This window comes from Oncorhynchus nerka, linkage group LG15 (assembly GCF_034236695.1).
Source record: "Oncorhynchus nerka isolate Pitt River linkage group LG15, Oner_Uvic_2.0, whole genome shotgun sequence".
Lineage (NCBI taxonomy): Eukaryota > Metazoa > Chordata > Actinopteri > Salmoniformes > Salmonidae > Oncorhynchus > Oncorhynchus nerka.
This window is the reverse complement of record NC_088410.1, coordinates 41,678,653-41,691,438: the sequence shown is the minus strand read 5'-3', so window position 1 is coordinate 41,691,438 and position 12,786 is coordinate 41,678,653. Positions and strand designations below refer to the sequence as shown.

The 12,786-nt window shown below is 41.6% G+C and overlaps 1 protein-coding gene across 1 annotated transcript; it reads left to right on the top strand.

Moving 5' to 3' along the window:
* The first annotated feature begins 2,494 nt into the window (after positions 1–2,494).
* On the top strand, positions 2,495–12,014 carry LOC115142682 (GTP-binding protein 2-like). Its single transcript, XM_029682328.2, has 12 exons — positions 2,495–3,461; positions 3,967–3,993; positions 4,158–4,342; positions 4,553–4,664; positions 5,062–5,259; positions 5,505–5,679; positions 6,062–6,281; positions 7,251–7,386; positions 7,726–7,784; positions 8,208–8,379; positions 8,906–9,070; positions 9,852–12,014. Exons 1-12 carry the CDS (start codon positions 3,246–3,248, stop codon positions 10,044–10,046), a joined length of 1,860 nt encoding a protein of 619 aa, XP_029538188.1. The 5' UTR covers positions 2,495–3,245; the 3' UTR covers positions 10,047–12,014.
* Positions 12,015–12,786: the final 772 nt, after the last annotated feature.

The following is a 12,786-nucleotide window of genomic DNA, read 5'->3' as shown; positions in this document are numbered from 1 at the left end:
CAGAAAAGGCCACATTCTCTCTCTACCATATCCTATATGTGCTACATGATTTAAGTCAGATAAAAACATTTTTGACGGAACGTTGGTGTAGCGCTGCAGAGATGCGTTTCTTCAACACCACCCTGGAGAGGCGCGCTGGGAATGGACAAGCACAATATTTTGTCCCTTGCCTTTGACAAAGTGGGCACTGTTTATCAAAGAGCGGTGTCAGGAGCGTCTTGGTCAGTTTAGCTCAGAAAATGGCGCCCTCGTCAATCTGCTCTATGGCGGCTGCCTAACGAGCGGGCCGGCAGTGCAAACATCACATACATGCGCACTAGCACCCAGTGCGCAATGCAACATGGCAGGCATTGGATGAAAATAAAATGTTCATATCTTCGGCAGTGAGTGATGGAAAAAGATTTTGCCTCAGCGACAATTATTTGAATAATTCAATTGATGTTTTGTGCACAAAGGCGGTGACTGAAATGTCTTATTAGGAAATTTCAAATCGGACTCTGGCAGTCAAAAGAAATTGTCTTTCTGGACCGGACGTCAGTCAAACTGCAGTACAGAAGCAAAACTGTAGGTGCAAACACCCCACCCAACAGACTGTCGACCAATCGCGTTCACGTTATCATGTTGCGTCACGCGGTTGCTAAACTAATCGTCATGCAATCCCTTCTCCAGGGTATGAGTCGAGAAACGTGCCAAATGCTTTTCAACTTTCTTTGGAGAAACCGTACCCATTACATTAGGAAAAATGTTGTGATGAACACTTATGAGAATGGTGGACTGAATTTTCTGGACTTTACTACTTTAAATAATAATTTTAAGATCAATTGGATAAAACAATTCCTAAGAAGACCCACTTCTATCTGGAATTGTATTCCTCATAATGTCTTCTCTACTTTTGGTGGCCTTAACTTCATGTTGTTTTGCAATTATAATATTGACAAAGTTTCAGTGAAACGTTCTGTTTTTCATCGGCAGGTTTTCTTATCATGGTCCTTAATTTATCAACACAATTTTTCTCCACACAGATATTATATATGGAATAATCGGGATATATTGTATAAAAATAGTTATTTGTTTTAGGAATATTGGTTCTGAAATAATATCTTATTGGTGAGCCAACTGGTAAATGCAGAGGGTCTTTTACTCAGTTATAAGGAATTCTTATCGCTTTACAAGGTCCCTGTAACACCTGAAGATTTTGCAATCGTTTTAGATGCCATTCCCTCAGGTGTTGCTATGTTATTCAGGAACGTGTCAAGACCTGACCCTCAGAACCTACCTTCTATTGACCCTGTTGACTCATCAGTAGGAAAGATTTGTTTCTCTTTTGATCCATTCAACAACAGAGAGATACAAACCTTGTTTCAGCAGGATGTTATATCTATACCTTATGTCATGCCTTATTGGAATGGATTTATTGATAATATCTGTTGGAAAAAAGTTTGGATGTTGCCACACACATACCTACTTGTTAACAAAATTAAGGAAGTTTCCTTTAAAATGATTCATAAATATTATTCTGCCAACCACTACATGAAGAAGTTTAAGGAAAACATCAACTCAAATTGCTCCTTTTGTAATGACCACCCAGAAACAGTTTTGCATATTTTTTGGCATTGTATGCATGTAAGAAAACTGTGGCAAGACATCAGTAGGTTTATAATTGAACACATTTATGAAGATCTTACACTATTGTGGAGAGATGTACTGTTTGGATTCTTAACATAAGATAGAAATAAGCTGAAACATTTTTATGTAATTAATTTCATTATTCTTTTGGCCAAATTTCATATACACAAATGTAAATTTACAAACAGAAAACCACATTTTCTTACCCTACAAAAAGAAATGGAACTTTATTTTAAGACGGTTAAATGCTCTACTAACAAAAAAAGCTGTTTGAATTGTAAGTATATGTATGTCCCTTAAGGTCCTTGTGTAATTGTAATGTGATATTGTACCCCCTAGCTCGATTGTCCATTGTTTGTAACCTATGTATGCTTGTGTTCCCTCATGTGCTTTATGTATTGATTTGTTGTTAATAAAAAATTTAAATAATAAATAAGAGTCGAGAAACGTGCCTATTTTCCTCGAAAGTACCTAATGTCAAGATTCCAAAGCTATACAATATTACAGATAGTAAGTTAATTATCCTATATCTTGGAAAATATTTCCAATGTTGTACTTCTTGTTGACGAAATTCATGCTAATGTTAGGGTTTTGAGCTCCCATTCACTCCTTGAGGGAGAGCTCTTTTTAGCCCTTGAATCTCCCAGAATGCACCTTGCGACCCATTGACCCATTGATTTAGCATGGGAAACGTACACAATGGGGGTTAATTCGATTTTAATGGAGTTTCCCATCTCCTCAAAGGTATGTCTGACCTGACCCGTTGGTCAGGAAGCGATCCGGGAGGTCCTTCCTTCCGGTCGTCACTAGTTACCACAGCCACAAAGTCCCCCGCCTATTTCTACAATTTATCTCTTAAAATTGCATTTTAAACCTAACCTTAACGACACTGCTAACCTTATGCCTAATCTTAAATTAAGACCGAAAACCACATTAAAAAATGTAATATTTTTTTTTACCATATAGCCAATTTGAACATTGTGATTCTGGTAAATTTTGCAAACCCTGAAGGAAAACTCCAGATCACACGGATTCTAGTGGTGGAGGCTCGTTTGAGGCAGGAGCGTCAACCTATTTTTACAGTCCGCAGGGATCATCTGCAAGATTTAGCAGCGGGACGATTTTTTTGTTGATGGTTGGTGACCAGAACATAATTTGTAGACTGCAAATTGACTGCAAGAAGCCCAAGCAGATATCATATTTGACAACAAAAAATGGAATCATTTCAAACCTTGCTTACATTTATTTGAGATCAAGTCTCTCTTTATTATGTGTGGTAATTTGGGAACAGAATTCCAAAATTAAAATCACTTGAAGCTGATTTCCTGGAGTTTATAATATTGTATGTCCAACCATTAGAACAAATAATAATAGTATAACATTTGTAACAGAAATAATATAATATAAATCGGGCCGCGGGCCGCTATTTGGGGAACCCTGGACTAGTAGAAGGCAAGTGATGGAGAGAAGGCCAGCCTCAGTTGGACCGATTGCGTTAGCTACCCACTCTGAGCCCATATGTATGTGTATTGATTCATTTGCAGACGTAAAACTTTAAGTCCGTTATATTCTTACTGACAGAAACAGTGTGGGTTCGCGTTAGCTAATTCATTTCCGTGATGGATGCGCGAATATCAGGCGGGACTGGCGTTGGTACAGTCGCTAACGTTAGATCAAATTTGCCTAACGTTAGATCAAATTTGCAAGGACCCAGTTCAGGTAATGGGAGAAGGATGACGTCCAAAAAAACGCGTTCAAAAAAAGGGAAGAGAAGAAAGAGACGGAGGAATAAAAAGACAAAGACCAACAAAACCCCACCGTATTTACCACCGGAGGTAAGTTGGCTAGCTACTACTGTAGCAGATGTACAGCTACTGCTAGCTGGAGCTTGCTATCAAGTTCATGTTAGTTAGCTAGCTAGCGATGTTATCCAATGCTAGACTAGCCAGAGCCTAGCTATTTACAAATTCGGACATTATTTTAGCTAGCATCTGGCAGATGGTGTCGCCTGAGCTTTTCCATGGTAAGAAACTTTTTGGCCATATGTAACGTTGTTATAAGCAGGGAATGGACATTTGTTTGTTTGTTGACATCAACAGCTGGCGTTCGCACATAACAATGTTGTGACTAGCTGCAAGAGAGCAGCTTGGAAGCTCCATGATGTTGCAAGATACATTGTTCCCCTGGTGGTGCATAGATGTAAAATACAGTAGTGATCGCTTGCTGTGGTGTGGGTAGTTTTTTATTCAGAAGTACATTAGTCAGGGGTGTGTGCTTGTCTGTCAAAATACAGTACAGGCACACATTTTTAAAACATGTCCATCCCTCTGTTTCTCTCAGGCTGAAGAGGGAAACATTGAATATAAGGTACTAGTATACATTTCTTTCTTTTTGCATGTCATCTTCCCTTTCACCTGTAGCTAGTAATCAAAAGTGAAAACACATCCATGTATATGCTCTCACACACGAGGTTCACTTGTTGGACACTTGTTGGTGGTGAAGTGCTGTCCTGTGCTCTACCTTCACTGCAGCTGAAGCTGGTGAACCCCACACAATACCGCTTTGAGCACCTGGCCACCCAGTTAAAATGGCGTCTTCAAGAGGGACGGGGCGAGGCGGTGTATCAGATTGGGGTGGAAGACAATGGCCTGCTTGTCGGACTGTCAGAGGGAGACATGAGAGCCTCGTTGAAGACCCTACGGAGGATGGCAGAGAAGTATGTCACTACCTTGTTTGCAAACATCACCAAAGGCACAATCTGGGATAATTTCTTCAGCTCCATGGTCATTTCAATTATACCCATTGAATCTTGAAGAAACTAGTTTATAAATGTCTAATTTGACAGTTTGCCATTGTTACTGTATTTAACAGTTGCCCCTCAGTTTGGTGGGTGTTGGTTAGAAATGTGCTATCTCTGCCTCACCAGGGTTGGTGCTGACATCACACTTCTACGAGAAAGAGAGGTGGATTACGACTCGGACAGAAACTGCCGGAAAATCGCAGAGGTTCTTGTCCGAAAAGTTCCAGACGACCAACAGGTGAGATTAAACAGCACCTTGTCTTATTTAAGAGACAATTCACCCAAATTACAAATCTCAAAAGTAAGGCTAGCCTATGGACTACAGAGTGAATAGAGTAGAAGGGCTGACTGTGTGCTGAGACGTGATCCAGTTGTAACACTCCTGGCTCCTTGCACATATGCAACTCCCCACTGGAGTCTGTGGTTCCATTCACTTCTCACTGTCTCCTCCTCACCTATCTCCCATTGTTTATTTTCTGTCTGTCAATTAAGCATTAAAATGCAAAAGGAGAGTGACTCTCTTGTTTTTCACTCAATCAATGGTCAATGGTAAGCTGTACATACAATGAAGGATTTCTGCCATGTCAATCTGCTGTAATTTCACTGCAGTGTCTCTTGTGTGTGTATGAGAGCAGTTCTTGGACCTGCGTGTGGCGGTACTGGGAAACGTGGACTCAGGGAAGTCCACGCTGTTGGGCGTGCTGACGCAAGGCGAGCTGGACAACGGGCGAGGCCGGGCACGCCTCAACCTCTTCAGGCACCTTCATGAGATCCAAACGGGCAGGACATCAAGCATCAGCTTTGAGATTTTGGGCTTCAATAGCAAAGGGGAGGTGGGTAACAGCGTCTTATAAGTGACAAGATAAAGAAGGAAGGATAAACATGCATAAGTTTTCCCTTCCTTTGAGCAAAGACTATAAAAATTTTAAAAACGTATTCCTCAAAAACTATACTGATATAACAAAAAAGTGTGTAACAGCACACAAATGTTTTGAACACCTTCCATTTGTTACTAACCCATAAAAACAGTGTAACAACACACAAGTTAATTGAACTTCCTCTCATGTGGCTTTTGAAGGTGGTGAACTACAGTGACTCCCGTACAGCCGAGGAGATTTGTGAGAGCTCTTCTAAGATGATCACCTTCATTGACCTGGCCGGCCACCACAAGTACCTGAAAACCACCATCTTTGGCCTCACCAGCTACTGCCCAGACTTCGCCATGCTGGTGGTCAGCGCCAACACAGGCATAGGTAAGCCCGATCAAATAGCTATATAATAACAGTGTAGATTGTGCCGGCCTTTTTAACTTCTACAGGATTTGTTTGGCCCAGCAAGCTATGAAAAGTGATGTGCGTTTGACTACTTACAGTATGTGACCACTGACTAGTGTTACAAAGAGGGCGTTAATTGAAAATGAGGTCCTTGTTGATTAGATGTTTTTCCATAAATCTTCTCCTGAACCATATGGTCTATTTACTAGAAACTCATGGACAACATTGACACCATTTTTTTCTACTCAAGTATAAATTACCAAAGTTACCAACATTTCTGAAGTCTGGTAACTTTGGTAAATTACTGGGAGTTTTGCGACCCTACCACTGACCCAACCAGATACGATTTTCTCCACCTTAGCTGGCACCACCCGGGAGCACCTGGGCCTGGCCATGGCACTAAAGGTACCCATCTTTATCGTGGTCAGCAAGGTGGACCTGTGCGCCAAGGGCACGGTGGAGCGCACAGTACGCCAGCTGGAGCATGTCCTCAAGCTGCCTGGCTGTAACAAAGTGCCGATGGTGGTGGCCAGCCCGGATGACGCCGTCACAGCCGCCCAGCAGTTCGCTCAATCCTCCAGGTAGCTGCTGAAAAGGAGAAAAGACCTATAAGGAAACTAGAATTGAGATTCAGAACCCAATATACACCACATAGGCCTTACTCCAGAGCGACTAGAAGGGAATTGACTTAGCAAGCATGTACGGCAATGTTGTTTGTATTGGTGGGGGGAATCAATACAGTTACATATTGGGATATTAATTTTGACGAAATATCATATTGTTTTGACAATATCTCAATATTATTGTTTGCGATAGCTGCACCAAAACTCCAGTATTTTTCCTTTTTTGTTCTCCATCTTTTTAAATAGGGAGCCAATTTGTTTTAGCACTTTTATTTCCATGATTGATCAAAACTTGTTTTCTCATGGCTCTCGCTTGTCCCTCTGCGGGAGACATATGGTGAGAAATATGTTTGGAACATCGAATCACAATAAAATTGCTGCATCAAATTGCAATACATATAGAATTGTGAGAATCGCAAAACATATCGTATCGGCACCAAAGTATCATGATAATATCATATTGTGAGGTCCCTGGCAATTCCCAGGCCTAGTTGGGGGTATACACCCATTTAAGCATCAAGGGACTAACTATCTTAGTGGGCAGAATTTGGCATGGGACATCATAATGATGCAATTTTCCCAGGTGTAAACACATTTTAAGGAAGTCAGATAACCAGGTGATAAGTTTTTTAGACATCTTTTGAGCAACCATTAACATATGTCTATCTGGTTGTTATTTGGTTATCTGACCAGATAACATCCAAAATATGACATTTTTATGACTTGATGTAGCCATGAAAAACATGTCTTTACCTGGTTGTAATCTGGTTATCCGATGTCTCCTCAACCAGATAACCAGTGTTGACACCCAGAGAATGACGTTACGATTACCCAAGCCAATTTCTTTACACTGAATGACGCCTTTTCTGACGTTATGCTTAGGTTATATACTGGTTGTAAAAGTCATGTCCACTCTTTATGCCGTAGCATCACACCCATCTTCACCCTGTCCAGCGTGTCTGGAGAGAGTCTGGACCTGCTTAAGGTCTTCTTCAACATCCTGCCTCCTCTCAGCAACAGCAAGGAGCAAGAGGAGCTCATGCAGCAACTCACTGAGTTCCAGGTACTACACCCAGACACATTAACAGATACAATTATTGTGTGAATGATGTGTGTGCATGGACATTGTGTGTCCACACACACTCACAACTAACACAATAATACACATGCACACACGTTTGTGCACAAACAACTAATATATTACCCACATACACACACTCTTTACAAACCCATCCGAACGCATACATGCATTCATGCACACGCATAACAGAACATACCCCCATACATACATTGCATACATACGAGATGTGAACATGCACTTTTCACACATTCAGATTCACACCCTTATTCTGCATCAACGCTTGCAAAATAGACATCCTAATTCCTCTGCTTGTGAATATAGGTAGATGAGATATATACCGTGCCAGATGTGGGGACAGTGGTGGGAGGAACTCTCTACAGGTCAGTTGGCCATAAGTCATATTGATACTCATGAATGAATGATAATGGATTGATTTAGCACTGTTCTAGGGATTGTAAGCTGTCTATGGACAAGGTCTGACAACAATCCTGCTTTGGGTTAGTTTCCCTGGCACTGTTTCCAAGTGCTAACGTTTTAGCATTTGTGGCACAAATCCCATTCATGTCATGTTACCGATTATTATTCATTTTTCGTGCATCATGTTCACATCTATAGGTGACTTTGTTGGGCTTTTTTTAAAGATACTTTTAGAGGATTTGCTCAATTAAGCTTTTAGCTAATCAAAAACCAATAGAAGTCGATGTACTGCAAACGGTGTAACCCTGAAGCGCTGCTAAAAATGATTTGCCCTGGAGAGTTCCACTTTGACATATATGTTTTTCCTCCCGTTGTCCCGCGGACAGTGGGGTGTGTCGCGAGGGGGAGAGGCTGGTGGTTGGCCCGACGGACGAGGGCCGTTTCCTGAGGCTGAAGGTGGGCAGCATCCATAGAAACCGCTCGGCCTGCAGGGTGCTGAGAGCCGGCCAAGCCGCCACACTGGCCCTCGGCAACTTTGACCGATCGCTGCTCCGCAAGGTCAGAGGGTTCAGCCACAACACATGTGCCCAGATGTGAATTTTCATGACTTTTATCTATAAGATACTATAGTTTCCCCTCCCATTTTCTATTTTCTGCCAATCTCATCCCTTAATCTGACTGAACATTGCAGGGTCACATTTGGAAACAAGACAACTGCACAAACTGCTCATGGTTATGATCCTGTCATATGTCCTCTGTTTTGTGTGTTACATGTGAAATCTCAAGTATAGGTAGGAGGTCTGTGTAGCCTACTATGTTTTTGTTCTCTCTCTCTTCTATAAATAAAGTTATTTTAAATTGATAGCTATCAGTGAAAAACACATTTTGGTCCTTGAAACAATCTGACACAATGTCGATGCACACTCATAATACAATATAATACACACATACACTCACAAACAACTCACAAATCATATGTAGTCAAAATGCAGTGTACTGTTTTCTAAAATCACTTCCACAATGGTTGTTCCTTTCCCATCTCCCAATGTACTTATTGGTGAGTGTGTGTGTGTGTGTTGAATAGGGTATGGTGATGGTCAGCCCGAAGATGAACCCCACCATCTGCTGGCAGTTTGAGGCGGCCATCGTCCTTCTCTTCCACGCCAAAACATTCCGTCGGGGCTTCCAAGTGACCGTGCACGTGGGGAACGTAAGACAGACGGCCACCGTGGAGTGCCTGCATGGAAAGGTTAGTTTAGTAATAATAATTATAAACTGGGTAGTTAAGAGTCCTGAATGCTGATTGACTGATAGCCATGGTATATCAGACTGTATACCACAGGTATGACAAAACATTTATTTATACTGCTCTAATTACATTGGTAACCAATATATAATAGCAATAAAGCACCTCAGGGGTTTGTGGTATATGGCCAATATACCACGGCTACGGCCTGTATCCAGGCACTACGCATTGCGTCATGCGTAAGAACTGCCCTTAGCCGTGGTATATTGGCCCTATACCACACCCCCTCGGGCCTTATTGTTTAAATATACCACTGGTATGATGCAGAACTACTTGTTTACTGTTCTAATTACCTCAGTAACCTATTTATAATAACAATAAGGCACCTCAGGGGTTTGTGGTATATGGCCAATATACCACGGTTAAGGGCTGTATCCAGGCATAAGAACAGCCCTTAGCCGTGATATACTGGCCATATACCACACCCCCTCGGGCATTATTGTTTAAGTATTACACTCCTTTTTCTTTTATACAGCATCCTTCATACATTGTAGTATTTAGACAAATTTGTACACGGTCAATGTTTTTTTTTATACCAGAAATGAAACCTTGTGCAATGTTCAGATAGAGATTTTATTATATAGTACAAACATGCCACTCTGCCATGTAGAGGAAGAGGAATCAGGTCAGCTCTATCAGCAACGTCTACCTACTGATTGTGGCCCTGCTGCTTTATGAGTCAACACAAACCGTTTGGTGTGCCCTTCCCTGTTTTCACCACCAGGAGGAGCTGCGCACAGGAGAGAGGGCCGTGGTCTGCTTCCGCTTCATCAAACACCCCGAGTACCTCCGCATGGGCGCCAAGCTGCTCTTCAGGGAGGGCGTGACCAAGGGCATCGGCCACGTCACCAGCCTCCTGCCCGACTCGCATGACCAAAACCAGATCCACGATCAGAACCAAAGGGAGATAGAGAAATAGAGAGGAGGAGAAAGGAGGGAAGGAGAGGAAATGATAAGCTCTCCTGAACATGCCGCCCCCCCCCCCCTTTCTAAGTAAGTTTGTGCGAACTGCCGGCACCGGACGTCATCCCAGTAGATTGGTATTGAACCACACACTGGTATTTTAATCACCATTTGTTCGTATCTAAGTGTGTCTGTACTGTACTTTCCTCATCTGCCCCTCGTGCCATGTAAAGATGTGAAGCCCGATTGAAAACCTTGATCCTTCTCAGTGGTGGATTCTGGGGCGACGCTTTGTGTGGGTTTGGGCAAAGGTCAGCGTCTTTAGTCGAAAGCTGGGTGACCTCTTCGAATGCAGGCTAAGCTTTCATCTAATCTGCTGTGGATTGCTTGAAGGAACCATTCCCATCCCTCTCTGGCTCCAAACACCAGAGGGTCATTTCATAACAGATACAATAGATCAAATGCATGCTCTCCCTGTTTTACTTGGACTGGACGATGTGGAACATACTCAGCATACCCATCCTTTGGAGGTTTAAAGGGATAGTTGGCTTTTAAAAAGTTTTAGCTCATTGTCGACTTACCTAAGGCAGGGTTTCCCAAACTCGGTCCTGCCCCCCCGCCCGGGTGCACGCGAAGGTTTTTGCCCTAGCAATACACAGCTGATTCAATTAAACAACTTATCATCAAGCTTTGATTATTTGAATCAACTGTGTGGTGTTAGAGCAAAAAACAAAGCGTACACCCGTGGGGGGAGTTTGGGAAACCCTGACCTAAGGTGTTGTCGATTTTAAGTTTGTTATTTAGCAATGTGCAGAATGGCTAGCATTTTTGGAGCATGTAGCGATGATAGTGTAAATAGGTTGTATCAGTTAGCATTGCTTTCAAAAGCATGTGGAAAGCAGGGAAGTCGACCAGTGGTGATCCTGTCTGCAAAAGGAAGAGCTCTTCTACCATGCTTTTGAATGCAAGTTTCCTTCCATACCTTTTCTAAAATATTGTGGTTTACTCTGCACTTAATTCGTCTTGATTAGTATTAAGGAAAAGTAGACTACGTGCTGCCCATTTTGGTGACGCAAATAAGTGGCGACCGTAAATGCTGCCATGCTAATTTTCTAAATGTTAAATTCAACTAAGTCTGTGTAGGGCAGCAATAATGTGTGAGGGTTGAGAATGAGCAGAGTCGAGATGCTTGGCGTAGTCAAGGGAATGTTGCATTGCAAACCCGTTCTGAAAGAAATGTAGGGCCAAGTATCAAGTGATGTTTTCCATAGTAGAGACGCCGCTTTTGTTACCCTGTTATGTCAACCCATTGAACCCAATGCTGTCTATGTCATAGCTTCAGGCTTGTCTGTGTACAAGGCAGCTTTGTGCAGCTAGATACCCATGTGGAGTCTGCATGCTTAATAGGGACTTGTGAAAATCTAAAAATCGGACTAAATGGACTCCTAAATGACAAATATGTATTGAACTCTAGACTTTATCCCTCACCCTTTACGAGGTTGTGTGCAATTATAACTAAAGCATTGAATGTAATGTACATCCACTTCTAAATACCATTTTGAAGCACAAACATTTGTGTGAGAGTTGTCGATTTTGCACTTTGTATTTTTGGAATAGCTTCTGCATGTGAGTCCGCCAGAGGTTCCTGGACTACGTCCCGTAGAGCTGTAAGGTGCTCTGTAGTGAAGCACGGGATTCAATTCATCATGGTGTTGATGCATATTGAGGTCTCGGTGACCACTGATGTATGCTGCTTATTCAAGTATCAGCTGATCTTTACATGTTTGCGGTCATAAGAAATATACAGAAAGCAGAGCGCTTTTCTTTTAGATGATATAATAAATATAATATTACAGGTATTAGCTTCTTTGGTTGAGACACGTAGCAAGTTTGCATTATGTGTATGCATTGCATCAAGGTTGTGTAAATACTATTAAACATGTTTTATCGTGACTCTTTCCCCATAAAAAACATCAAAAGACAAGTATTTTTGCATATTTTTATTGACTTTAAAAGCTGAACTTATTTGGCTTGATGGTCAACACAGGTTGTTCACAGAACACATTTAATGTGCATTTTGCAGCTTAGCTAAAAGCAACGTTCTGAAATGTCACTGGTTTAAATTACTCAATTCTATTAATAAAATGCGTTTACACTTTTATAAATGACTTTCATGAATAAGCTAAAGATGTATAAATAGTTAAAGGGTCTACATACTATTAATATGACTATTTACATTAATTATTAGGCATTTATAGAGGATTATAATGGCTTAATCATGAAAGTTATAACGTGTAACCAAAAAAAAATGCTGGTCATATTCTGTCTGGTCCACGTGCAGGGCGGCCCAACCCTGTTCCTGGAGAGCTACCCTCATGTATGTTTGTTTTCGCTCCAACCGCAGTTGTAACTAACCAGCTTCAGCTTATCAACCACCTAACTGTTATAAATAGGATGGGCTAGATTATGGTTGGATCGAAAACATACAGGACGGTACCTCTCCGGGAATAACATTGAGCAGCCCTTTAAGATATGAAGGATTGGATAAGGAGATGTTGAGCAAAGGCCCTTGAAGCTTGTGCTTTTCAACATTCATTACTAGCACAGCATGCCAGGCTACATACAGTACTTACACACACACACAAAATGTTTGACAAAAATATTGAAAAATAGACATTCATAGGAAAACAAAAGTAACTCCACCACAACATTACAGAGCTTCAAATCCAGGTGGAACTACGGTGCCTTTAGAAAGT

Excerpts from the sequence above, each read along its gene's own strand:
- LOC115142682 (XM_029682328.2), top strand. The coding sequence starts at position 3,246 with ATGGATGCGCGAATATCAGGCGGGACTGGCGTTGGTACAGTCGCTAAC. Across the intron at positions 5,260-5,504 it reads GCTTCAATAGCAAAGGGGAG|GTGGTGAACTACAGTGACTC; the intron begins GTGGGTAACAGC and ends TGGCTTTTGAAG. Across the intron at positions 7,785-8,207 it reads GTGGGAGGAACTCTCTACAG|TGGGGTGTGTCGCGAGGGGG; the intron begins GTCAGTTGGCCA and ends TCCCGCGGACAG.